This window comes from Excalfactoria chinensis, chromosome 13 (genome assembly GCF_039878825.1).
Source record: "Excalfactoria chinensis isolate bCotChi1 chromosome 13, bCotChi1.hap2, whole genome shotgun sequence".
Lineage (NCBI taxonomy): Eukaryota > Metazoa > Chordata > Aves > Galliformes > Phasianidae > Excalfactoria > Excalfactoria chinensis.
In genome coordinates this window covers 5,244,093-5,270,954 of record NC_092837.1, presented here as the reverse complement: position 1 = coordinate 5,270,954, position 26,862 = coordinate 5,244,093, and the positions used below count along the sequence as shown (strand labels likewise).

General features: G+C 51.9%; 2 protein-coding genes across 5 annotated transcripts; one reads left to right on the top strand and one right to left on the bottom strand.

The window, feature by feature from the left end:
- The first annotated feature begins 2,551 nt into the window (after positions 1-2,551).
- Positions 2,552-6,082, top strand: CD74 (CD74 molecule). Of its 4 annotated transcripts, none has more exons than XM_072348122.1 (9): positions 2,552-2,696; positions 3,654-3,829; positions 3,960-4,051; positions 4,146-4,208; positions 4,393-4,488; positions 4,610-4,700; positions 5,076-5,264; positions 5,397-5,465; positions 5,620-6,082. In XM_072348122.1, exons 1-9 carry the CDS (start codon positions 2,623-2,625, stop codon positions 5,625-5,627), a joined length of 858 nt encoding a protein of 285 aa, XP_072204223.1. In that variant the 5' UTR covers positions 2,552-2,622; the 3' UTR covers positions 5,628-6,082. The 4 variants fall into 4 exon arrangements, with proteins under 4 accessions (XP_072204223.1, XP_072204222.1, XP_072204225.1 ...); XM_072348121.1 differs by having other exon boundaries at positions 5,617-6,082; XM_072348124.1 differs by lacking the exon at positions 5,076-5,264.
- A 1,102-nt stretch (positions 6,083-7,184) lies between these two features.
- TCOF1 (treacle ribosome biogenesis factor 1) lies at positions 7,185-25,930 on the bottom strand. The gene is made up of 18 exons (XM_072348113.1): positions 25,717-25,930; positions 25,504-25,559; positions 23,643-23,785; positions 22,890-22,996; positions 22,410-22,761; positions 21,510-21,607; positions 20,811-21,035; positions 20,139-20,408; positions 14,790-14,967; positions 14,479-14,624; positions 12,523-12,696; positions 12,014-12,263; positions 11,683-11,765; positions 10,321-10,549; positions 9,470-10,033; positions 8,329-8,426; positions 7,762-7,801; positions 7,185-7,298 (listed from the first exon to the last, which is right to left on the bottom strand). Exons 1-17 carry the CDS (start codon positions 25,825-25,827, stop codon positions 7,766-7,768), a joined length of 3,120 nt encoding a protein of 1,039 aa, XP_072204214.1. The 5' UTR covers positions 25,828-25,930; the 3' UTR covers positions 7,185-7,298; positions 7,762-7,765.
- Positions 25,931-26,862: the final 932 nt, after the last annotated feature.

The following is a 26,862-nucleotide window of genomic DNA, read 5'->3' as shown; positions in this document are numbered from 1 at the left end:
AGGGGTTGAGCCAGCGTGGGGCTGAGCACAGCCTGGTGCTGTGGAGGGAGCAGGGCAGAGCCGTGTGTTACTGCTAACACAGCTCCATTTGCAGTGCGTTTGCACAGTTAAAACTTGTTCTGGTGTCTCTTTGACCAAGGTAACGTTAATGAGGCCATTACATGGGGTGTCTCTTCAGGTGAGGCTCTATAGGAGCTTAAATGGGAGGCAGGCAGCAGTGCTGATCTCTTGGCACAAGCAGCTTTCTCAGCCAGCTGTGGAGGTCTGAGACATTCCCATGCACTGCTGGTCTCTACAAATTAGCAGACGCTTTCTCTTTCTTAAGGCAGAGCTGGCACTTTCTGATTGATTCCAGCTCCCTGCTGCTCAGTGGGTCAGCGAGGAGCAGCTGGAAACCATGGCGCAGAGCACGACCACCGTGTCACATCTAATTGACCCCTGCAGGCCCAGGAAAGGTGCCTAGTTCTGTCCGTGCTCAGAGGGCGCACGAGGGGAAGCAGCTCATTCTGCACGGCTGATCCCTCCCATGCCGAGGTTTCAGGGCTGTTGGGCAGCATCCTGTGTAGCTTTGCTCTACTCAGAGAGCAAACTGCTGAAGAAACAGCATAGCTCTTGTGTCAAACCCAAGGCAGGGTGAGTCCAGACCCACCACCCCTCTTGCTGTTGCAGTTCCTCCCTGCAGCAAGCTTTGCTCAGGCTCACACAGGTGGTGGAGCTTTGCCATCTGCAAGAAGGCAATGTGTTTTGCTGGCCCTTAATACCCAGGAGCAGGAGATCTGCAGGGTCTGTACCAGCCTGAGCTGCTCTCACCCCCACCTGTGCTGCTTGTGGCAGTGCTGTGCTGTGGGCAGGGCGTTCCCACTGTGCCAAACACAACGTGTGGGTTGGGGGCTGAATGGCAAAATGTGACTCCATGAAACTGCTTTTATTTCTCATCTTTGGAACAGCTTCATGGGTTGGTGTAAGAACCCCCAGGGAGAAATGGCGAGTGAGGAAGAGAAGGGCACAGCCACATGGTGGTAGGAGCACACAGGGACTCCTTGGGCCTCCTGGAGATGAAGGCTCGCTTGGCTGGCCAGCAGGGCTCATCTCTGTGAGTACTGCACCTCTTCCTGCCTCGGCAGAGCTGCTGCAGCCATGCATGGAGCTGCAAAAGCACCTCAGAGCACGAGCTGATCACTGATGCACACGGTGGTGGTAGGTCTGTGCTGTGGCTCTGTGACCCCGTGGGCATGCTCTGCTTTGCTTTGCAGGGCCGTGTGTCCTGCAGGCTGCTAGGAATGGGCTGCTGTGGCCAACTCACAGGAAAGAGGCTGTGAAATGCAGGCTTTGCCTGGTAACAAGTGACGACAAGCAAATGCCCACAGGGTTATTTCCTCCTCAGTGCCTGAAATAATTGCTGTGCTCAGGTGAAACCCTGTGGGAAACATGCAAGTCTTAACTCAGCCATAAGACTGCTCTGTATCCCAGATGTTCAGGGGGCTTGGTTTGCCATAAAGACAACTGGCTCCCCCATGCATAGCAGCACGATGTCTTTATGGGCAGCATAAAACAGAGCTGTGCTGACTCCTGCATGGCTGGAGCCTTGGATGGGAGCAGTGTTGGGCTTGGATCCCAGGTGCCTGTGAGCAGGACCAGGACACCACTCTGTGTCTGCTCTGCAGGTGAGTGGTCCCATAGTGCTGGACACAGGGCTGGATGCAGGTGCTGCTGTGGGGTGGAGGAAACAATGGAGAAAAAGGAAGGTTGAAGGCTGACGTGCAAAGGTCAGTATCTTCCTGGCAAAACCATTGACTTTCTGATGTAAACTTTAAATGCCACAGCCCGGAGCAAAGATGTCTTTAAAAAAAACCCCAGAGCATTCTGAAGTAGGAGAAAAGTTTGTCCAGAGCAGAGCTCGGTGAAATCCGTGCTGCTTTCACTTGCTGAGTTCCCCTTTGCTTGGGCCAAGGCTGTCTGGGGGCTCACAGCCCTGTGAGGAGCTGAGTGTGAGCCAGAGCAGTGCAAACCCTGTGCCCCAACTGCTGCAGGGCTGGAAATGGCACAGGGAGGTTTTACGGGTGTTTTTGTTTTTAAATGCCAAGGGTGTGTGGCTGGTTTTGAAGATGTGAGATGTTAATGGCGTCAGAACTGAGTGCACGGGGGTCTTGTGTGGGTACCTGCCCCATCCTTTGTGGATGTGTCTCTGTTCCTCAAGCAGGTCTCAGCCAACAAGAGGTCTCTTGGCGGAGCAGTCCCTGCAGGTGCAGGAGCTCCAGTGCTGCCCCAGGAAGGAGGATTGATTTGCTTCTTGTGCCTGCTCCAGCCTTAAAGCTTCATGGAATGGACTTCAGGCAGTCTGCCCAGTAACCGGTGACACCAGCAGATGCTTCCCGTGTCACAGGCAGCAGACCACAGCACAACAGCAGCAGTGCTCAGAGCGGGACTCGGCACCAACTGTGGACCAGAGACCTTAGGCACAGAGCTCTGCCTGGCAACAGGTGATGCAGAGCCAGCAGCCAATGGGGCTTCTTTTTTGGTCCCTCTCCCAGGGGGTGGCGGGGTGGGGGGTGCTTAGTTGGGGTATTTCCAGCAGCAGTTTGCGGGGCTCTCATTTCCCCATCGGGCAGCAGTGGAGCAGCCATGGCCGAGGAGCAGCGGGACCTCATCTCCAATGATGGCAGCAGTGGGGTGCTCCCCATTGGGAACAATGAGAGGTGCCACGGCAGGAACATGGGTGGGGGGAGTGGGGAGGACACAGTGTGACTGTGGGATGGAGGAGCTGTGCTGTGTGGGGCTGGGAGAGTGGGTGCTGCGGGGCTGTGGGGCAGAAAGGGCCAGAGCGTGGCTGCGGGGCCGAGGGGGTCACAGAGAAGCTATGGGGTGGCTGGGGCATGGCGTGACTTTGGGGTGGGCAGGTTCATGTCATGGTTATGGGGTTGATGGGGGCTCGCTCAGCATGGCTGCAGGGCAGATATGCTCGTGTGGTTATGAGTAGGTCGGGGGCACAGCCCATCTGACAGACTGCAAGCTTGGCTGTGTGGGGTGGGTGAGGATGCAGCATGTCCTGCTGGCACACTATGGCACCCCCATGTCCCAGCCACCCTCTGTGTCCCAAACTGGGAGCTAGGGGTGGGGGGGCTGGGGTGGGGGTGGGGGTGAGGGTGAGGGGGCACCTCGAACACTTCCAGCCAATGGAAAATCCCAGCAGTGCTGACATCATCAGTCTCTAGGCAGACAGGCTGGCAGCATGGCCAGGTCCAGACACTGCAGGGCAGCACCCATAGGTGCTCTATTCCATAGTGCAGGGCTGGCTCCTGGGGGCAGGACACAGCTCAGAGCCACGCCAAGGAGACATTTTCTTTTTCAGCTGCTTTTCTTTGGTACCCGTGTGCAGTCGCACCCCTAAGCCCTGTGCACGTGGCTGAGCCCCTCTGCTCACAGCTGTGGTTTCGGTTCCCAGTCCGTGGCAGCCACCCAAGCACTGACGTCGCACTCATCATTTAGAAGAGATCTGTGTTGCTCTGGGTGTGTGCTGCTCGGAGCAGCCTAAGCTCAGTGGCACTGTGGGGTTTAGGGACCACAGGGCACCTCCTCTTGGTGTCTGGAGCTGGAAGGAGCTTGGTGATGTTCTGGAAGCAGCCCTATGAGTGCGTCCTCTCCTTGTCCCACAGGTCTGCAGTCGGCCGCAGAACTGTGCTGTCGGCGATGTCCATCCTGGTGGCCCTGCTGATCGCCGGCCAGGCCGTCACCATCTACTACGTGTACCAGCAGAGCGGGCAGATCAGCAAGCTGACCAAGACCTCACAGACCCTGAAGCTGGAGGCGCTGCAGAAGAAGTTGCCCATCAGTCAGTAGCATCGCTGGGGATGGGCACCGGGACCTGCTGGACCACCAAGCCCTGGATATACCGAGGGCTTGGTGGAAACCACAGCTACCCAGCTCGGCCATGCCCCCTCACGCTGCTCTGTCCTTGGCAGGTGCCCAGCCAGCAAACAAGATGTCAATGTCCATGATGAACATGCCTATGGCCATGAAGGTGCTGCCTCTTGCCCCCTCTGTTGGTGATATGGTAAGAGGTGCCCCCCTCCGCAGGGGGTTGGAACAGGAGCAGGATGGTCTGTGGGGTCCCTTCCAACTCAACCATTCTGTGATTTTCTCTGCAGCCCATGGAGGCCATGAGACCCCGCAGCAACAAGACTGAGGATCAAGTCAGGCACCTGCTGCTGGTAAGCTTTCCCACCCACCTCACTGAGCCCCACAGCTGCCCTCTGCTCTGCAGGAGGTAATGAGACCGCCTGCTTTGAGCTCCCTTGGGCTCTCGGTGCTGGTGGAGCTCTGGTCCCAGCAGTGCTCCCTTCCACCCTATCTCGTTTTCCTTTGCCATCTCTCACTGCAATGCTTGCTCTGCAGAAAGCGGACCCCAGGAAGAAATTCCCAGAGCTGAAGGAAGACCTGCTGGGCAACCTGAAGCGTCTGCAAAAGGCCATGGGTGCTATGGACTGGCAGGTCAGTGTTAATGCTCTCCTACCCACCCCTCCCAGGAGTGAGTCCTGTTGGCACTTGGTGGGCTGGTTGCCCGCTGGGCTCAGGACCTCTCCATATTTACCCTCTGCTTCCCCCTCCTCAGGATTTTGAGGCCTGGATGCACAAGTGGCTGCTCTTTGAAATGGCCAAAGGCCCGAAGGGGGAGGAGAAGAATGCAGTCCCAGCAGAGAAAGGTAATTGGGATGTGGGTGCTGCAGGTCGGGGCTGAGCCTTTGGGAGCAGCACACCCCTGAGACAGGGACACTGCTGTCCCCTGCCCTGGCCTCTGGCTCTTTAGGGCCTCCTCTTCCTTGAGCCTCCTTCTGGAGGCCTTTGGAAACAGCCATGTCCCCAAATCCAAAGCACCACTTCTAGCCCTGCCACCATCACCCTTCAGCAAGATCTTTACCCTTGGCTCTCATTAAGGTAGATGGGTTTCCTTGGCGAAATCCAATGAAGTGACACCTCTGAGCGAGGCAGCGTTTTGCTGCTGGTTTCCCTAATAGGATCTTCCAAGTGCCACGAGGTCCCAGCTGCTCACACTGTCCCGTTTGTTTTTATTGCCCTAGTGCAAACTAAGTGCCAGGCAGAGGCCAGTTTCGGTGGTGTCCATCCGGGTCGCTTCCGCCCCGAGTGCGATGAGAACGGCGACTACCTGCCCAAGCAGTGCTTGGCCAGCACGGGTTACTGCTGGTGCTGCTACAAAAATGGCACCAGGATTGAGGGCACTGCCACCCGGGGAAAGCTGGACTGCTCGGGTAGGTGGCAGCAGGAGCAGCAGGCAGGGAGAGGGGGTCCAGGGCTACTGAGAGCCAAGGAGGGGCAAAATTCACTGCTTGAATCCATCCTGAGTGAGGCTATGGCACTCAGCTGCTGCTGTCTCTTTGCAGTGTCTGCCCCTGCCCCGACCCCGACAGAGCCCGAGGAGATGATCTTCTCTGGGGTGGACATGCTGAAAGGTAAGAAGCCCCGGGGCTGATGTGCTGCAGGGGTTGGAGGAGCCCTGCTCAGCCCGTTCCCCACAGCAGGGCTGGTGGCAGCACTCTGATACGGGGCACGTGGGCACGTATCTGAACCCACTGGTGACTCCCTCCTCTCTTCCCTTCCAAGCAGCCAAGTAAAAGAGGATGCCTGTGGATGCCCATCCAGCCTTCAAGCATCTCAGTCCACCTTTTTTTTTGCTCCATTTTTCTGCTCTTGCTTTCCTGAAGACAATTAGAGCGCTCCTGCCCTAACCTCACTTACATCCCTTCCCCTGCTGCAGGACAGGACCTGGGGTTGACCACAATTGGTTGGGGCTGCCCCTTCCCCACGTAGCAGTGTGACCGCTCCATTTACTGACCCAGGGAGTAGAGCTGGAAGATGATTTCAGCTCTGGCAGCCCCAGTTGTTTTTGTTTATGGGATGTGAGCTGCAATGATGGCACCGTGTGAGGGACACCACCTGGTTCCCAGCCTTCTCCTGTCCCCCAGGACACCTCTCCCACCACCCGCAGCAGCCAGATGGAGATCACCCCTGCTGAAGAATGAGCCACTAATGCTTTCTTTCACTGAACATTAAAAGCAGCAAAACAGCCTCCCCGAGCTTAACTGACCCCTGTAGGTTGGAGCCCTGTTATAAGAGTACTAAACCTTCATCTTTCTTGGGTTGTTTTATTTCTGTTTTTTGAAGGCTGTAGTAAGGATAGATGCACAACTTCGGGCAGAGGGAGGGGGCAGTAAGGGGGGGAAGAGAGGCTAACCTGGGGGGGATGGGCTTTGAGGTTTTCTGCCCTATCCAATACTTCCTTTATGAATGAAATCAGAAGCTAATTAATAATTTCCAATAAACTTTTCAAGATGAAAGCCCTTGTAAGCAACTCAAGCTGTGCAGTAATGCCAACTGGGTTGCAATAGTCCTGGGTTACAAATAAGTTGATTTTCAGGGGGGAAAAGGAAAAAGAAAGAAAAGGGAAGACTGGTGAGCTCTTTGAAACCCATTCCTCACCATGCTCCTCGCCAGAAAGGTCTGCTCCCATTTCTTCCTTACCACCGACATTGCAGGGAGCAATTCAGTTTCCCTCAGGGGCTGAAAATGTGCCCAAGGACCTGGGTTGGATGCTGGGTACTCCCCTCCTACCTGCAGCACCCTCTGGAATCAGCTCTTACCCCAACCCTTCTCACCCCCATCCCTCAGATGCAGCTGAAGCAAAGTCCCTCCGTTCCTCTTTTATTCTGTATTCCATAAAAAAAAAAAAGACAACAAAAAAAAGAAGAAACAAAGAAATGCAGCCTCAGCTGAGAACAGCCGTGGATGCAGCTGAACAGTGCAACTCCAGGGACACAACAACCATTGCCGTCAGTGTTTGTTAGAATAGAAACTTCAACCCAAAGAGCTCCCTTCCATAAGTAGCAAAAGGTCCGACACCACAAATCACAGAAGGGGGAAAAAAAGGAAGAGTAAAAGTTTCTCTTAAAAATATAGCTCTGTGGGGAGAAAAAAAGGTGGCTGGGCATCAGCTGGGGGGAAAGCAGTTTCTGCACGCTTGCACTTCTCTGGCCAAACCATCTCCCTCGGTTCAGTTCTAGTGCAGCACATGAGCTGTGAGGGGGGGGGCAATAAACACAGCTCTGGGCCCCAGCAGGACAGGAGGCAGAAAGTTTACATCACTCTGCTCTAAAAGTCACAGTTAAAAGAAGATATAAATTATTATTTATAAAAGAAAAAGAAGTCGGAATTCTGCCGCTGAGCTTCCTTTTCCACTCTTCTCTTTGATCTTCACCCATAAATCCTTAATCACAGGGATGCGGTACCTTTGGGGAGAGGAGTTAAGAGAATTAGGGATAGTGAAGAGAATAACAGCTGTAGAGCTGAGCAGAGTGGAGGCAGATCCATCTGGTCCACTTCCAGATGGCCAGAACTTCACCAGCTCATCCACACGACTTTTCCAAGCTCGCTGTGGTCAGCCAGGACAGACAGACGCTGCCAGCGGCCGCTTATCTCTGCTGGTGACAGAGGACAGCAACATCTAGACTGGGCATCCGGATTTCAGCAGCTAAAGAGTTGAGGTCAAACATCCAGAGAAGCCAACGAACTTCTGTATGACTTTCCTTATTCTGTTCCACTCCCTGGCTCTCTAATACAGGGCCAGGCTGCCTCCCACAGTGGATGGTTAGAGGACACAATGTCTTCCCAAGACTGGCTCAGGAGCACTGAATTTGGCCAAGGTTACCGTCGCTCAGAGGTACCAACTGATAGTTCCCACAGGCCATGTACCTTCTCACAACAATCCTTCCGGCTCAGCTGTTTTCTTCTTCTGAAAAGGGTGAAAAATAAATCAGCATATCTGTATCACCAACATGGAGTACCGAGCAGAACCAAGAGCCGCAGATGTTCCTCAGGTGCCAAGGACAGATGGATGACAAGGAACACCCTCTGTCTCTCTCTGCCACCCTTTCCTAGCCATCAGCATGGCATGCAACAGCCTGCAAAGCCCTCAGGAGCTCCAGTTCCTGCTGACAACAGGTAGATGAACAGGCAGGGAAGGAATAGTGCTTACTCGTCAGGCAAGATCCCTAAAAACAAAAGTGCCTCAGGGTTTGTTCCCTTTATGGGAAAGTATCTTCCCTGGGGGATACAGGAAAAAGCCCTTCTTTAATCCACCCCAACCCCAAATGACCAAAGGTCCTGACCTTTGTATTTTTGTATTGAGGCTCTGTACCATCAGCAAGGCCAGAACGTGGTTCTGTTCCCCTCCAGCCTCAAATGCTGCAAGAACGAGTGTCACAAGTGCTCCTCAGAAAGGCTGTCCCCATGGCACCCAGCCCCAGGTCTCCCTCGTACCTTCTTCTTCTTCTTGTGAACTTCAGCAGAGCCGTCTGCTGTCGACTCCCCTTCTGTGGGCATCTTTTTGTTCTTCTTTTCTTTTCCCGTCTTTTTCTCTGGGAAAGAAAAGTCAACTAAGACCTCTGTGAGGGGACATGAAGAGCATCAGGAGCTCTTGGTTGAGGAGGAGGCATTCCTGGTGAGTTTCTGATCACATCCAACCCATGGCAGTACCTCTGGGTAAGGGCAGAGCTGTGCCACAAAGAAGCTGTGCCCACCCCAGTACCCTCAGGCCTGAGCAGTTTGATTCCTGCACACGTGTAGGCACAATTAGGCAGGCTGCCCTTCCCACTTGCTGCTGTCCAACCACTTTGAGGAACTGTTTCCATGCTGGAGCAGCTGAGCACATGCCAGAAACCAAAGCAAGGGGAGCTACCGACACCAGATGGACACAAGTTTCAGCTGAGCACGACTGTACCAAGAAGCTCCAGTGCATGTCTGTGCTACAGCCCACACAGAGGCTGACAGACAAGGCTGTCTCCTCCAAAACGAAGGGGTACATCTCTGCACAACAGAAAGCCCAGCAAATGTTGCCCACCCATTCCATCTTCCTTCTCTCTCATGAAGAAGCCCACAATAGTTACGACTTGCAAATGGATTCTGAACTGCAAAGGATAAAAAAATGCCCTTGTGTCAGCCCAGCACAGAAAGGCAGGCATCACATGGTGCACAAGGAGGCCACAGGCAGTTCAGCACAGTCTGATCTCTGCCAGCCCTGAGATGGATACTTCCAGCCCTGGCAAAGGCCTGGAAAGGAGAAAACCACGAGACGGGTCATCCCATGAGATCTGCATAGAGACATCAGCTTGCTCTGCAAGCAACAAGGACCAATGTAAGTATGACATGGTTCGTGCTGTGTTGGATATGGGAGAGAGGCAGGAGAGCGCAGCTGTCTGCCTGCAGTGTGACCTGATGCTGAAAATGCAGAAAAAAATACTGCAGTGGGGAGTTAAAAAACTTGCACTGGCTTTGGGTGGGCCAGAAAGGAATGAGACAAGGCTAATGGGAAGGTGGTTGCCCTGCAACAGAGGCCAAGCACCCATCAGCTGCAAGAACCTACTGCGAATGCAGCCCCACAGGATAGCACACGGAAACTTACTTTTACTTGACTTTTTCTTTTCCTTGCTTCCTGGCAGCTTCTCCAGGCCATCTGTTGCTTTCTTTTTCTTCTTTTTGGGCACTTCGTTAGCTTGCCCTTTCCTCTTCTTTTCCTTGGGCTGCCCAACAGCTCCATCTTCTCCTGGATGTTTCCGTTTCTGAGATGCTTTCTGTTTTTTGTTCTCTTTGTCTTTGCCCTTAGATGTTTTCACAGCCTTGTCTGCTGTGGACGAAGGTTTCTTCTTCTCCTTCTTTTCTTTTTTCTCTTTTTTTTTCTTCTTTTTCTCTTCCAACCCATCTGGTGTTTGCACTGCAGGAACTCCAGCAGCAGTGATGACCTCACTTTTGCTCTCCAAACTTGACTCCTCTGGCTGTGGGGTTGAAAGCAGTGCAGATGGCAACGGGTTTGCTTGCGTCCTTTTTGCCTCAACATCGTTCTCTTTCGCAGGCAGGGCTTTCTTGACCGGGGAAGGCTTGGAGTTGGCATGACTTGCATCAGTTTTTCCTGCCTCCTTCTCTTTGTTGGATGTCCCTGTGGCTTCCTGGCCTGGAGGGGGTTTGCTTTCTGCAGAAATAGTGACAAGAGAGAGATGTAAACTCTGGGAGCATTCCTTACAGCAGAGGAAAGGAATATGTATTTGAAGACATCTGAAGAATGTGCTGGCCATCCCAGCTACAGCAGAGATGGCTGTGTCATGGCCAGGGGAAGCCAGCAGACGGCAGCAGCACCCCACACTGGGTTTTGCAGTGGAGACACAACGAGAACAGGCCCTGGCCCCAGTGTCACTCTCCTGTGCCAACACAGCTCTGCTCCTGTGCCAGGCAGATTCCCAGCCTTGCCAAAGGACCCACCTGCTTTGTGGTTTGCAGACAACTGCTCGATGTCTGTGTCAGAGTCACTGCTGTCACTGCTGGAGCTGTCAGCTGGGGCTGCTCTCACAGAGACTTTGGCGAGGGAGCTAGTGGCATTCACAGCTGCTTTCCCTTGCCCTGCGTTGCCTACAGGCTGTGGGGGAACCGTCTTTGGTGCCTGAGGTGCTGCTGGACTCTTGGAGAGGCTCATATAACCTGTGAGGAGGGACTGAAATAGCACAAATGCTGAGGAAACGGCACAGAAGAGCAGCTTCCCTCACACCAGGCACACTTGTTGATATTGCCCACATACTCCAAATGAGGAGCCCTGTATGGGAAACTGTTAATCACAGCCTGAACTTCTGATTAAACCATCTGAGGCAAGCAATGAGTCAGCTGTGAGAGCACAGGTGAAGGTAATTCAGCTGTGCTCCTAGAAGGGGTGGAGCTTGACTCTACCTCTCCTAGATCCCATTTAAGGGCTGACCACCACTAAGGCAGCATCTCTGTCTGGAGATCGCTCCTTTGTGGAGTTCCAGTGGCAAGCCTCAACCTTTTCCATCTTGACTGAAGGCCTCAGAGTTGGTGAGTTTTTCCCATGGATACTCTCTAGCTATCTATTTACATCTATTCTTGTATAATTCCAACTGTACATTACTATTCTTGTCTTATTCTAACCATACACAACTATTCTTGCATTATTCCAACTGTACATTTGACTGTACAGGCCCCCACCACTTTGGCCACCAGCAGAGTGATAATTCATGGTTCAGCCCGCTCTGCAGAGAGGCCATGGCAAGGCAAGGCTGCCAGGAGAGGGAGCCAGCACAGACAGACCCCGAGTTTGCAACAGCAAGAGCTGATGGTAATAGGGTCTCTGCTTTGTTCTCACCCAGTGAAGCAGGCTTGCAGGAGGCTCCTGGCCATTAGCATGTAGCCACGCACAGCTAATGCACTACAGATGTGCTGCACACCCTATATGTTCCTTACAGAGGGAATTTAAAGGCTTGGACAGGGATTAAGTTACAAATAAAAAGGGAGAAAAATCCTGCTGCTATTGGAACTATGCATCAGTTCTCCTGTTTTAACCCTTTCTAGGCACCAGCTCCTCCCATCTGCAGGGAAAGGTATCGTGAGCTCTGAACCCAGGGCTTGGCTGCCTGGGGAAGCATTCCAGATTTCAAAGCCTGTGCCTTCCCACACCAGAAAGCCCTGCTCACAGCACTACACTGGGGAGCCCTCGCTTTCCTGCTAGCAAACCTACCAAAGCTTTCCATTTGCTATGGTGGAAAACTCAACCTTTTATCTGCTGCTTAGGAGTCAGCTGCAAGATGGATCCCACAGCCTGCTCAGGTACAATACCTGTGATACTGCCCCTTCATCGTCACTGGAATCTGACAAGGAGCTGTCATCTGGCTCAGTCCTTCCTGGTTTCTGCAGCATCCCTGTTGGAGAAACACAGTTCATCTCATTAAACCCACCACTGCTTACTCAGGACTAGTTCACCTATCCAGCACATGAGGATTGCCACCAACAGGCCTTCTCCCTCCAAAGGGGAGCTCTCTGCAGAGCTGGAGAGAAATCATTCTCTAGCCATTAATGTGAAGGAGACATGCCTCCCATAGGATAACAAAAAGCTGTCCCGGCCTGGTATGGCCCACAACACTGAGAGCATCTTCTTGGGAGAACTGACCAGGTTTGGGGGGCTGCTTGGGTGTCTCCTTCTCGCTGTCAGAGGAACTGCTGCTGTCTGAGCTCTCCTCTGCTTGGGTGAGCGATGCAGTCTGGCTCAGCCTGGCATCCTGTGCTGGCTGCAGGCCTGGCTTCTTTGACTTGGCAGTAGGGCTTCTCAGGATGGAAGCAGCCTGCGGGGTAGCAGGGCTGGCTGGAGGAGGAGCTTTCCCTGTGGGAGCTGTCTGCTTCAGGCAAGGAGGAGGAATAGCCTAAGGAGAGAAAGATGAAATGCATATGGAAGAAGGAATAGTTGCTCGTGCCCATGACCAGAGAAAGCAGCCTAGAACAGTTGGGCTTGGCAACATCAGTGCAATAACAGTGGTTCTGTGTTTAATAGAGCAATCTGCCCCCTTCCTGAGAGCTTTCCTGCAGAAGGGGACAATACACCAGCCTCAAGCCCCAGCTCACTCACCCCTTCTGCCCACTCTCCCCAGGGAAGCTCCCCACATTCATCTCCTCTGACTTTACCTCTCCTGCTACTGTGTCGCTCTCTGAGGAATCACTGTTTGAGCTCTCAGACACTCTGGAAACTGAAGGGACAGGAGGTGCTTTTATTCCCTTCCCTGAAGGTGGTGTGGCATTAGCCTTGGCAGCCACTGTGCTTGAAACCTTGGTTGGTTTGATGTTCTGCTGGGACAGAGTCTAAAATAGATATGAAAGAGAAATAGGACAGAGCACAACTTGGAGAGAAAACAGACAGAAGCGCACACCAATCCATTGCTACTTCCTTCACTTTCAGCACAGCTCTAATGCTCTTGTTCTGCTTTCCTCACTGGTCAGCTTTGCCTACTGTGAGCTCTCATGCGTGGCCAGCACCCTGCGTGTGCCTACTGCATTAGCTCAGTGCCCAAAAAGCAAGGATACAGAGAGCTTGCAGACAGAGTACAGTGTACTTGCAGGCCAAGAGATATCTAGCAAGATTGTTACTGCAGACTATATTTTGCAGAGCAGGCGCCTGGACTCTTTCACATACTGGTACAACACATCCAGGGTTAATTGTCGACAAAGATAAAACAAGGACATCAGCTGCAGGTCAAATCTGCCTTCGGGTCCACAAGCAAGTCATGGATTAAAGAGCAAATTAACAAGAAGCAGTTGTGTTTCCTCACACTTTGAAGCCTCTCATCAAACTTAACGTAAGAGAGGTTAAAAATAGAAGAGCCACAGGCATGGAAATCAGACACTGACATCAGGTCCAAGACACAAACACCAGCAGAGGAGGCAGCAGGGGCAGCAAAGGAACTCTCAGCCTCCTGGTTTGTGTTACAAACAAGGCTACGTGAGCAGCCCTCCCTCTCACCATCTCTGACAAGCTGAGCCTTTGTGGGCTGACATTTCTCACACAACATCTGGCTTTTGGAAAAGAAGGCAGTGCTGCACAATACAGAGAACTGCCAATCTGATGAGAGCTCTCAGCCGTCTTGCACAGAGCTCAAGTTACAGCAACTGCATTATTTTATACAGTCTTGTTATTATAAATAAGCTTTAATCAAGGACAGCTCAGGCTGGCTGCTTCCCCACCAGCTGGGAAGAAGGCAGCCTTTCCATTGGCTACAGCATTAGCCAACATGGGGAAGGATTTCCTTGAATGCTCATCATCTCCCTCTCCCAGTACGGGTGCTGGCCAGAAAGAGAATATGTATGTACAGACAAGTAGGACAAGGAGCACACTTAGCCACTCAGCTCCAGGCTCCAGCTCCGTTGCAGCACCCAAGCTCCTATCATAGGAATGACAACCACACTGCACAGTCAAAGCTTCCTCACATGGCATTTTTTCTTGGGTTCAAGCTACAGAAGGGGTGCAGAGACAAGTTCAAGCCCTGCAGAGCTCAGCTGTGGCCCTATAGTATCTGCATGGAGATACAAAGAGACATGAAGAGACAGCTGAGAGAGCTGGGATTGGCTTCATGAACACTCAGGAGTGCCTTTGGCTGGGTTATCTCCACTCTCTGAAGTAGGGGCCTGAGTCCTTCTCTGGCTGAAAGGCAGCAAGTGCACTGTCTCTTCCTTCAGCACAGATGTGTCCAGCCTCGTGATGCAAAGGGTTTGTGAGGAAATGGGGGTGGGGGAAATCCAGCTACCCAGCTCATGGAAAAACTCTTGCCTGCAAGGATTTGGCTGCCTTTCCAGTCTGTTTAGCTCCCTGGAGAAGGGCAAAAGGAACACAGACCCAGAGGAGCTCTGGGCTCATACATCATCATGTTTCTGCCAAAATATTCACACCCTTCGTTGCTCTCACGTACACCAAGCTTGCCGAAATGCACACCCAGAGATGGGGTCTCCGAGACACAAGGATGCTGCCAAGAAACCCTGATCCAGCCGAGGGGAGGACTCTTCTTTGCACTATGCATCACCCACTCAAATACCTTCTAGTCCTGAGGCACCTCCTCAGCACCCACACTCAGCAGGTCAGCAGCTCTTTACCTGTGTGGGGGGGACTACTTCCTCATCAGAATCTGACTCCCCACTGGAGTCGTCACTGCTGTCCGTAGGCAGAGAAGGGGCTGGGGCTGGTGTGGGAGCTGGTACTTTCTTCACACTTGCTGGTTGGGGCACAGCATTGCTTTTCACTGCAGAAAAAGCATAAGAAATTGCTACTATGAGAAAGAGTTGCTTTCCTTGGCTATCCGGGGATGGGAGTTGTCACCATCAGGCCGGGCAGTTCCATTTATGGGGTAGAAAAGGAAACCACAAGGACGAAGGCAAGGGATCCTGGTCACTAACACGAGACTCACCAGCAGGCAATGCAGGCTGTGGCTGTGATACTGGAGTCTCCTCCTCACTGTCAGACGAGTCACTGCTTTCACTTTCAGAGGTCTCATTCTTCAAGGTGCTTCCCCCTGTCTTTTCCGGACTCACAGCTTTAGCAGCCTGGCTCAGGCTGGGAACAAGCCCAGTCTGTTCTAGTAACCTCTGAACAAAAAAAGAAACACAGTCCCAGGTATTAGTACAACAGAAAGAACCCTGCAGCTCAACTGGGATGTGCTCTCATAGCTTGGGCAGAAGGCTGCAGACATCCCTCCTGCACACTGCTGAAGGCTAACAAGTGACAGAGGGAGAGTGCCTGCTGGGAGATCTGGTAGCTGCACCACCTGCAGATATTCTCTGAGCTCACACTGCTCTGCACCCACTCGGTTTACTCTGCTCATCTTTGGGCTTGTAAGGGAAACTGTTGATCACAGCCTGAATCTCTGATTAAACCATCTGAGGCAATCGATGAGTCAGCTGCGGGAGCACAGGTGAAGGTAATTGAGCTGTGCTCCCGGAAGGGGTTGAGTTTGACTGCACCTCTCCTAGATCCCATTTAAGGGCTGACGACCACTAAGGCAGCATCTCTTTCTGGAGTTCTTGCAGGAAGCCTCGACATCAGTGAGCACCCATCTTCAGGGCCTCAGAGTTGGTGAGTCCTTTTCCTTAGTTACCCTCTGGCTATTTATTCCGACTATATTTGTACTATTCCAACTGTACATTATATTTGTATTATTTCAACTATACAATACCATACTTGTATTATTTCCACTGTATAGGGCTGTTCTGCCAAAGAGCAGCATTGTGCTTCCCAGGGCAGGCAGCCCCCATCTGACATGCATGCTGATGGACTGCTTGGTGTCGTGCCTTGGGGTCTGCTGCAAGAGAATAAGACAGACTCCTGCCCTGCTGCACAGCCCCTGCCATCCCCATTTTCCTGTCCTTCAATGCTGCAAACCTAGCCCTGCCTGCTCTCAGCCCTCCACTAGCCCTGGCCAGCAGCTGAGAGCAGCAGCCCAGCCGCCTCACAGGAAGATGGATCCTATTGTGCTTCTGGCACAGCCCCACCGAGGGCTGCCACTGGGGCAGTGTTTATCATCTCCAAGCCAAACACTAAACAGACAACAGCATCTGCATGTTTATCCCATTACAGAACAGCACTTGGAACAAGCCAAGCACATTTTGACTCTGCTTAGAGAAACAGAAACCTCCAAAAGCACTTGGGAGGGGGGGGCAGCAAACCTCTCTTCTATGTTTTGTTTTGATTCCAGTGAGTCACTATCTCCAGGAGAGAGGCCAGATTTGCAGTGCTGAAGAGGGAACTGCTTGAAGCCAGCACAAGAATTCACATGGTCTACTTGAATGCATTAACTCCATCCCCTTTCCTTCCCAGGCAGCACTGCGCAAGGCAAAAATGTACTGAGATCAAAACCCGGTTGCTCCCTTTTAAGACCTTCACAGCACCAGGACTGACTTACCCCCCCTGCTTGGATGCACGACAGGAAGGCTGCTTTGCTTTCTAACTTCAGAAGAGATTGGAAAAGACCTGCGGAAGAACTAGATGGAAGAATCCTGGCACTGAACAAATATCGCAGCATCCACAGAGAAACCACCGTAAGCCTTTAGACAGCCTCGGGATTCCTCAGATATTCCTGGGCAGAGGCCAAGGTCCCTCCATCCACCTGATCCTGGTCACTGCCAGATGGCTGATGGCCACCACGTCCCATGGCATGGCTCCAGACAGAATCAGGCCAGCAGCGTGGCTGAGCAGAGTAACACAGGAGAGGGGGTTCTGAAAGCTTAGAGTCACGGGTACTGCAGTAACTCAGAGAGGAGGAAAATAACTCAAGAGGAAATCATTTTTCCTGCTCCTTCTTCAGTCCCCAAACCAGGAGCTGCCTGTGGATCAGTACAAGTGATGACTCAGCTCCTGCATAATCCATCTGTCACTCCACTGGGTCCATTTGCATCATGCAGCGCTGCATGACAAGAGGGGGAAGCAACGCCAAGCCACGTGCAATGAGCAAACTGTAACAATCACATTCCACTGCTGTCTGTTCACTGTAGAAGTGCCACCAGTGTATCAGGACTGAAATCAATAGCTCAGCTGTGTCAAGACACAGTGAAGACAGTATTGCCACCTGCAAGTAAGCATAGGGACAGGATCTGGGGAGGGAGAGGGAAAGACTTCCCATCTCATGGGAGATCTGGCCTCTCCTCACAGGACCTGCAATCTAAGACAAAAACTTGCAGGTACAGCTTCCACCAGCACAGCCTGTGTGGGTTTCTTTGGGATGTTCAAGGATGACAGAAGTTCCCAAAATGCTTCTTTATGCAGCTCACACACTGAGTCCTGGTAAGCAGAAACAGAAGCCTGTCTATGGTGGGCTTGGGTGCCATCTTTGAAGAGTGGAAAGCAGAGCAGAACTGACATTTCCAAAAGAAAGGCAGCTCATGAGGACTCTAAGGTCAGCCTGTTCTGTCCCCCCACCACCATCCTCCCCTCCAAAAATAAGCAAACACCTTGTCAGCTTCTTTGACTAAATATTCCTGAGTCTTCAGGGGTAAACATACCAATTAAGCAGTTCAATTTAGGCATGATGTTCATTTTAATTGTGCTAATCCACCCCCACAGGGAAAGATGAAGCAGCTTCCAACGCTCTGTATCTGTTTGGATCCTGCACAGAAGCCAGAGGAAGTTGCAGGATACAGCAAGTCAGTGGTTAGCATATGCCCGAGTAGCAGATGGTGAGGATGAGCTAAGAGTTTGACTGGGAGGACAGGACTGTGGACACAGCTAAGCCTAACGGTTTCATCTTCAGGCTTCACTTGAGGTCCCTGTCTGCAGGCTACTAACACAAGAAGAAACAGCCTGTTTGGCAAAAATAGAGCTCCCTTGATGACAAGCTCTTCTTTGCTAACTACAGTTACAGAATCACAGAATTATAGGGGTTGGAAGGGACCTCTAGAGATCATCGAGTCCAACCCCCCTGCCAAAGCAGGCTCCCTACACCACGTCGCACAGGTAGGCGTCCAGGCGGGTCTTGAATATCTCCAGAGAAGGAGACTCCACCACCTCCCTGGGCAGCCTGTTCCAGTGCTCCGTCACCCTCACTGTAAAGAAGTTCTTGCGCACATTCGTGCGGAACTTCCTATGCTGGAGTTTCAGCCCGTTGCCCCTAGTCCTGTCCCCACGCACTACTGAAAAGAGACCAGCCTCGCCACTATAGCTCCCACACCTCAGGTATTTATAAACCTGGATCAAGTCCCCTCTCAGCCTTCTTTTCTCAAGGCTAAACAGACCCAGTTCCCTAAGTCTCTCCTCGTAGGGGAGATGGTCCAGGCCCTTCACCATCTTTGTGGCCCTCCGCTGGACTCTTTCCAAGAGATCCCTGTCTTTTTTGTACTGGGGAGCCCAGAACTGGACACAGTATTCCAGATGAGGCCTCACCAGGGCAGAGAAGAGGGGGAGGATCACCTCCCTCGACCTGCTGGCCATGCTCTTTTTAATGCACCCCAGTATGCCATTGGCCTTTTTGGCTACAAGGGCACACTGCTGGCTCATGGCCAACCTGTCGTCCACCAGGACGCCCAGGTCCCTCTCAGCAGAGCTCCTCTCCAGCAGGTCTTCCCCCAACCTGTACTGGTGTATGCAATTATTTCTACCGAGATGCAAGACTCTACACTTGCTTATGTTAAACCTCATCCGGTTTCTTACTGCCCAGCTCTCCAGCCTGTCCAGGTCTCTCTGAATGGCCGCACAGCCTTCAGGCGTGTCAGCCAATCCTCCCAGCTTCGTGTCATCAGCAAACTTGCTGAGGGTGGCCACTATCCCCTCATCAAGGTCGTTGATGAAGATGTTGAACAAGACTGGACCCAGCACAGACCCCTGGGGGACACCACTAGTCACAGGCCTCCAGCCAGACACCGCACCGCCAACGACAACCCTCTGCACTCTGCCAGTCAGCCAATTCTCGATCCACTTCACCGTCCACTCATCTATCCCATACTTCCTCAGCTTTGTTATAAGGATGTCATGGGGGACCGTATCAAAAGCCTTACTGAAATCAAGGTAGACTACATCTACCGCTCTCCCCCTGTCCACCCAGCTAGTGACATCTTCATAAAAGGCCACCAGGTTGGTCGAGCACGACCTCCCCTTGGTGAACCCATGCTGAGTACTCCTGATAACCTCCTTTTCTCCCAGTTGTCTGGAGATGGCATCCAGCACAAGCTGTTCCATCACCTTCCCTGGGACAGAGGTGAGGCTGACTGGCCTATAATTACCCGGGTCATCCTTCTTGCCCTTTAGTTAGTGATGTTTAGTTAGTGATGTTTAGTTAGTGATGGGTAATTGCCGCTTTGCAAGAGAGAAGATGCTGAAATGGTTAAACAGCCACTGGCAAGACAGCTACTTGCTGCTGCCAGCTTCAAACCAACACGGGGAGGAAATAAAGCCACCCCAGTATGTCCTTCAACTGCAACCCTGCGGGAACAGATGAGTCTCAATAGTTTTACAGTGAATCCCTCATGGCCCAGCTATCAGGATAGCTGCTCCTGCCATCCAGAGCTGAATCTTTACATATAATAATGCAGGAAGAGAGCAGCAGAGAGCCAACTGTTAGAGAAGCATCCCCCTCCACCCACCTCAGCAGACCAAGGCTATAAAGACAAAAATGCAGAGCCTCTCTGGCTCCTGCCTGTCAATACTGAAAGGACGCGTTGACAAAAAGCCTCCTTGCAAGGACACGTGAGGCTCTGCCCCCGGATTCCCTTCCTCCCCAGCAGATAATTACCAACTCCAGAACGTTTTCAGGGCGCTTTCCAAAAGGCTCCGCAGCTCGGAGTCAGTGCAGCAAAATTCGATACAATGGACTTGAGGATATTCTCACAACTGAGGATGCTTTCACAAAGGGGCTTGCCTCTAATCTGAGAGAGCTCTAAACAACTGCATGCAGGGGAGTCAAGCAAGACCAAACCATTGACAACCCCTCACACAGCCCACTCCAGAAGGAAAAGGCACAAATGTAATCAATCAGTCAGAATCAGACTAGTTCACAAGAGGCATTTGCCATCTATTCCCTACACACAGATGCTGCTGCTGGGACACTGTTCCTCAGCTGAGCTTGTTGCGCTCCAACAGTTTTTGCAGTGGTGACCCTTATGGAAGATTCTGAGAACCCTTAGGAATCATACAATCATTTAGGTTGGAAAAGACCTTCACAATTATCAAGTCTAATCATCAAACTGAACTTCTCAGTGGTAGCATTTAATGGCTGAACAATTGCTTTGTGCAGCCCGTTCCCTGTGAGTGAGCTGAATGCACTATCACCCACCTTCTGGCTGACAGGCACAGGCTGATCCTCCTCTTCACTGCTTGAAGAGTCAGTGCTCTCTGCTGGGTTTGTACTTTCAGCTGGCTTTGCAGGAGCAGCAGTCCTTCCTGGTGTGGCTTTAGCTTGCTTTAGCACTGCTGGTTTTGATGCTGGCTTCCCTTGGGACAGCGAAGGTGTTTTTACTGGAATTGCTTTGCTGGAGAGTGATGCTGCTGGTGTGGCTTTCACTGGGGATGGGATGGCCTGGGGGGGTTTTAAAGATGGCTTTGCCTGGACAAAACAAGAAAGGACAGTGTGAAAGAAGGCAAATTCCATGGTAGCATAATTAATATCCTCAGACTGTAACCATGGAAAGATTTCAGAGCCCCCTGGGATGGACAAATGCTGAAGGAAGATCAGCAACTGGAAGAAAAGGAATCCTTTCATCCAGCTGCCTGGGAACAGTCTCCCAAGATAAGGAAAGAAGACTAGACATTCTTCACCAGCCTTCTGATATTACCAGTCACTTCCACTGAGGCAAGCTGGAGATCTCTCCACAGGAAGGAAGCTAAGCTGCACTACAGTTTGCCAAATTATCAGCCATTTATTGTAATTTAGAGCTGAAAGACAAATCCAACCATGGCAATTCCCAGCCTTGGAGAAGCACGTAAGGACAGTGTCAGACAAATGCACCTGGGTTACTGATGGAGGCTCCTCGTTTCCACTGTCTGATGAGTCGCTGCTCTCTGTGGTGTCATCAGGCTTTGCAGCCACTGGAACCGTTACTGAGCCATGCTTGGTCTGGTTCAGTGCCACTGCTCTTTGCTTCACTGCGCTTTTCTTGGAGGACACTGAAGTAGCAGGTGCAGTTTTCACAGGTGTTGAATTAACCTGCACTGCTTTAACAGCTGGTTTTGCCTGGGAATGGGAGGAAGAACAGAAGAATCTCACACACTTAGGAAAGAAGAAACCGACTCTGTCGTTATTGCAGAATCTGTATTAAACAAGGTCACCATACTGCCTTTGATCAGGAAAGGCTCGTTCAGACTCCAAAGCTGAGCACTTGAAGAAAGTTACTTGTCCATAGACAGCCTGGCCAACATGCCTTCCTTCTGCAAGTCACATCTGTACAGTTGTGTTTAATCACTTCCTACAGATCAAAGGATCTCTCCCCACTTCAGGCACTGGGAGGAATTAGAATGGAGTGTTTGCTGCTGGCAGAGGTTAGTGGAGCTCTCAGCTACACAGCATGTTTCTGTAGCCTTGGATTTAGGGATTTTATGCATCTGGGGATGAAAGGGATGCTTGCGGAGAACTGAGCACTGCAGCTTTTTCTCTCCCTTTCAAGGGAAGGGAAGTGATTTTCTGGGGACGAGGACCCTGAGAGGTTACCTGGACTACTGTGGTCTCAAGCTCCTCCTCAGACGACGATGTCTCATCACTTGATTCCTCACTGCTGCTCTCAGTTTCCCCAGCTGCCTGCTTCAGCTCTGAAATATGAGAAAGGAGATGACACAGCTGCTGCCTGCTCTCAGCTCCCTGAGCATGATGCTAATGCAGCTTTTGAAGACAGGAAAACAAAACAAGCCAGCAGTGAAGGACTAACGGGATTTTCCTAGTCTTTCCAAAAAGCATCAGCTGCCTGCTAGGAACTGCTTCTCCAAGCAAACATCTACCCACAAGCACACCTCCCCCAAGTACAGGCAGATGAGAAATCCCTTTCTGGCCTTTCTCAGACCATGCAGGGAGCCGTCAAGCTACACACAGCTCCCTGCAGGGGCACCCCAGCCTGGCTGAACCTCCTCTGGAAAAGAGTCGAGAGAAGGACCATTTGAAGAGCTTTTGCAACATATTCCTCACCCCCAACAATCAAAGCAGTAAAAGAGATTCCCCTAACAACAAAATACCCTAAAATAATCACTTTGCAATTGCAACCAAAGATGCTGAAGTGCCTGTCTAGAAAGCTGAATGTGTCTACTGTATTAGTGCTGCATCTTCTTCAGATACGCTACATTCATCTCCAGCCCTGCAGAGCACGATGCTGACAGAGATGCAGACGGACTCCTTAGTACAACATGTGCTACTCAAAATGGAAGCAAGCATGCTGGATTCATCCCACAGAGCTTCAGATCTGCCTGCTTTGCAGTATTTTTGCAGTCTATCCAGAAGCAACTGCTTTGAGCTTTCCAGCAAGTGAACTGAAAGCAACATGCAGATGGTATGGCTGGGATCTGATCTGCAGTGAAGCCAGAGCACAGCACATGCGTTCACTCTGCCCTGCAGGCTCCTTACCCACTTTGGGGGCTGGGGCCTTCACAGTCGGCATCTCCTTTTCCTCCTCGCTCTCTGATGAGCTGCTGCTGCTGCTGCTGCTGCTGGAGCTTTCTGGTGCTTTGGTAATTACTGGAGCTTTGCTTTGTCCTGCTTGGCTCACGGCTGCTGCAGCTCGTCCAGGTTTCCCAGGACCAGGCAGTTTCTGCCCAGCCTTGGCTGGGGTCACAACTGATGCACTGGGCTGCTGCTTATTTGAGAGCACAGTTCTGTTCGCAGCAGAGGGCACCGCTACTTTACTTCCTGGAGCAGCGGGTTTAACAGGAGAATGCAAGGAGTTGGCAGCTTTGCCACTCACTACAGCTGGTGTCACCTATAGAAAACAAAAGAAATTAGAAGCCTATAAAAAAAAATGAGGGGCTAAACAGGACACAGCATTACCTTAAGAAGCAATTTTGCATCTGGACAAGTTGTAACACTTAGGAGGCAGTATTCCCTTACCGTAACTGCACCTTTTCCACTTGGCGTTTCTTCTTCTGATGAAGAGTCGTCATCTTCACTGCTTTCTGCATTCACTGCTGAGTTTGTGGCTGGGGGAACGCCGGCTGCTGCACAGGAGAGCCACAGAGAAATTAGAGAGACCTTCTCACATCAAAACAGTCCCTGGTCTGTAAAGGCTCCCAGCAGGCAGGGCAGGGCCCCATCTTTATATCTGCCTCAGCGCCACAGCCGCTACTCCTGCAACATGTAGGTGCCTTGCTTCTACCCCATCCTCCTCACCACAGCCAAGACATGATCTGCACGTTTCCAGGGGGTGTACTACAGCAGATGAGACTGAGCTAAAACACCTTAGGCACGTGGACTTTTGTGAGGCTGTGCAAGCCAGTGCTTCCCATTATCAACAGTACAAGGGCTGTCCAGACCAAATAAAAAGGTCCTTCCCTCATCTGGGAAAACAACTTTCTTGCTGGCCAAACAGCTGGGGCTTAATTCCCAAGGCTTCACCCAAGTTATAATACCCAATCCCTTTCCTCACCAGCGAATCATAAAAGGTTTTGGTTGGTCTCAGCATACATCTGTGCTCCTCAACAACTCTACGTGAGATAAATCAGATAAATTTGATAAATCTGTTGTCCTAAGAGATGAGGAAATAGCCATTGATTTTTCAAGTATACTCTCTAGCCAAGCAAACTGAACTGCTCCTACACAACCTCTCACTGTTACTCTGACATTCAGGGAGTTTACAGGCTTTACCATTTCCAGTTTTCGCCTTCTCTTTTTCATCCTCTTCTTTCTCTGAGCTTTCAGAGCTGCTCACGGGATCAGGAACTCTAATCTTTTCTGGGATGACTACCTCCTCATCATTCAGCTTTCTTCTCCTGGCTTTTGAAGGAGTTCTAAAGGAAAAGGATTTTGTGTCAAAAAGGAAAATATGAACAACAAATAGAAAAATGTAACATCGTCCACTCTCAGGCCAGGCTTAAGCCTGAGGACAAATACGTGTCATTCCTCTACAGCTCCCAAGGAGGAGAGGAATGCCAGCCCAATTCATTGGCAGCTAGTAATACAACAGAAATCACTCTAAGAATTTGCCATGTGTGACCAGGTGTTCCATACATTGCATGCGGGAGAGCAGTGGTGACCTCAGGTGCTCGTCTTGCAGCAGCCTTTGAAGGCTGCATGTGCTCTGCGTGCTCCTTCTGCATCCATGACTGAACCTGTCCAGCATACCCACCACTTCAGCACCTCTGCAGCCTCCCTCACCCACCCAGCATCCCCCAGTAACAAATACAGTCCCAGCAATGAGGCTGCTCCTTAAAAACTGCAAATCCCAACTACTAGGTTCATTGAGACCAAGGATGGACTCAGTCAGACGGGAAGGAGCTGCAGCAATCTAGAGGGAAGGTATTTTCCAGCCTATGAAGTGACAAGACTAGAAGATCACAGCTTAACCAGACATAGTGCATTTCAGCCAAACAGGCCACTTTCTGGATAAACTAAGCCACAAGTCAACACATCCCTCATGTCAGCTCCAAACCAGACGTAGCAAGGGCAGGCAAGAAATAAAAGGCCCCTTGTTGTGTGAGTGACACCAGAGAACAAGGAATCAGTCAATATGAGTGCCCCGTCATCCCTTAGGGTTAAAAGTAATAGGCCAACAGGCACAGAAGAAGGTTGCCATCAACACCCAGGAAAGCAATATATTGTCAGAAGCAGGAACTACAAAAGCCTGGTTCTTATACTGCTCCATTCTTACCTCGATCCAGGCTTTCTCCTGCTCTTGCAGGAACAAGACCAAGGAATGAGGCATCCTAGCAGGACTGCTCTGCAGCAAACACCTGCTGCCCAGGGCTGAGGCGCAGCCAAAAGAATGCTTTCACTCCAGCACTTCTCAGCACAGGCACCAAGACCCAGCTCCACTGACACCCCCCTTCACCAGCCCTGCAGCTTCCACAAGGCTCTGCATCAAAGTGCAGAGGGTGAGAACAAAGAACATCTCACTGCACTCTCAGCTTCGTGCTGCAGATGTTCACAGGGAGCACTGAATGGGATAACGATGTGGGAAGTCACTGGGGCTGGACAAGTACGGGCATGAGAGGGTTGGCTGGGAGCAGCAGATCCTTTGAACAGGATGAACAGTGGATGACCCTGCAGAAGTTCTGTGTGAGGCTGGATCAAACTCTGAGCAACCCGATGGAGCCGTGGGTATCGCTGTTCACTGCAGGGTAGTTGGACCAGTTGATCTGTACGGGTCCCTTCCAACTCAAATGATTCCAAGATCCTTCCTGCAGTGAGATGTGCTACCTGTGCTTTGCTTAGGGCACTTCGGGTCCCTGCCCGTTCTCCACGTGCATCTCATGCTGGCTACAGTCAACGCATGTGTAAAGCACGTGGCTTAGTAAGGGAAGTGAAATAGGGACACCTCCGACCCCAGCATCAACAGCATCTCAGAACTAAGCAACAGCTGATCCCTAAGCTAAGGAAACGCTGATAGGAAGCGATCGTTCCCATGTGAAAGCAGGGCAGCAGGAAGGCTGACAGACAGCCACACGCTAAAGGGAAGCCCCGCACATCACGGCCACACGTGTCCCCCAGCCCGTCCCTCCGCACTCACCGCTCCCAGTGGGTGAATATCTCCTCCAGCGACGTCGCCAGGGACGGGAGCAGCTTCTGTGTGGCACAAAACCCGCATCAGCCCCGGCTCCATCCCAGCCTCCCGCCGCGGCAGCACCGCGCAGACACCGTCAGCCCGGCCCCTCTCCACACCGCGCCGCCCCTCAGGCCCACGGCGTGCGCGGCCCAGCCGAAGCCGCTCCGATCGCTTTACCTGTCCGAGCTGCGCCTGCAGCTCACGGGCGGCTCTCGCGAAGCCGGCTCGCATGAGGTGTTGGTGGATGAGGGCCAGCAACTCCCGTCGCCCGCGGCTCCCCGCCGCCATGGCGCGGCCCAGCTCTGCGCTGCCCCGGGCGCCGCGTGCCGCGCTGAGCGACGTCACGTCCGCTTCCTGCCGCGCGGCCTCCTGGGAAATGTAGTGCCGGAAGTGGCTGCTGGGGTCGGGGGGTTCCTGGCACAGCCGTTATGGCGGAAGGGCCGCCATGTTGCCCCCCGTCCGCGCTGATACTTTCCAGGAACAAATCTGGCTCCGGTCACTTCACGAGGTTTATTTTTAGGTTTACTCATGGCCGTGTCTGTCACTCAAAATACAGACCCTTCCTTTGCCTTTATAGCAAAGATTGAATTGAAAACTGACCGTGCTCCAGCTGGATCCTGCACCGGGTTCCTTCACACCGGCAGCACCCACAGCAATAAAGCCAGCAGCCAGGCGGCAGCGTCACAGCCCTTGTACATGGAGCAAGACACGGCCGGGCCTTCCTGAGGGTGAGCTGCCCCACACTGATGGTCATTGAAGCCGGCTGTAAAGGTGGCTGTGGGATCCCTGCAGGGTGATGCTGTGCTTCAGGGTCACCCGAGTGCAAAGTTTGATGCCATGAATACCCTTAGGAAACCACGGTGCAGGGCCTGGTGGTAACACGAGCCACTTGAATGGACTCATCTGAATATATATATATATATATATATATACTCTGCACCACAATTAGAGGTAGAGAAGGTATTTGAGGCGTTTGGTAAACATGCCGAGTAATAAATACAGTTATTCAGCCAGCAAACAGCTGCATGGTTATAAATAGGAAAACTGACCTCAGCCCGCAGCCAGCTGAGGCCCAACAACGTACAGTTATTAAGGAGTGACTTTTTTTTCCTGCATTTTTTTTCTGGAGGGACGTTGACAGGATTTTGCCCGCTCTTTATTTTAGGAAGGTGAAATGTCTCTGGTGGATTTCCAAAGCTAACGTCTCAGGTATGCGTTTTCCATGCCAAGACACTGAGTCACGAATAGATCGGAGGAAGAAGTGTCTAATCCAGACAGGGGATAACACGGCTGTGATTGAGTAGCCAGCTCAGTCTGCTAATA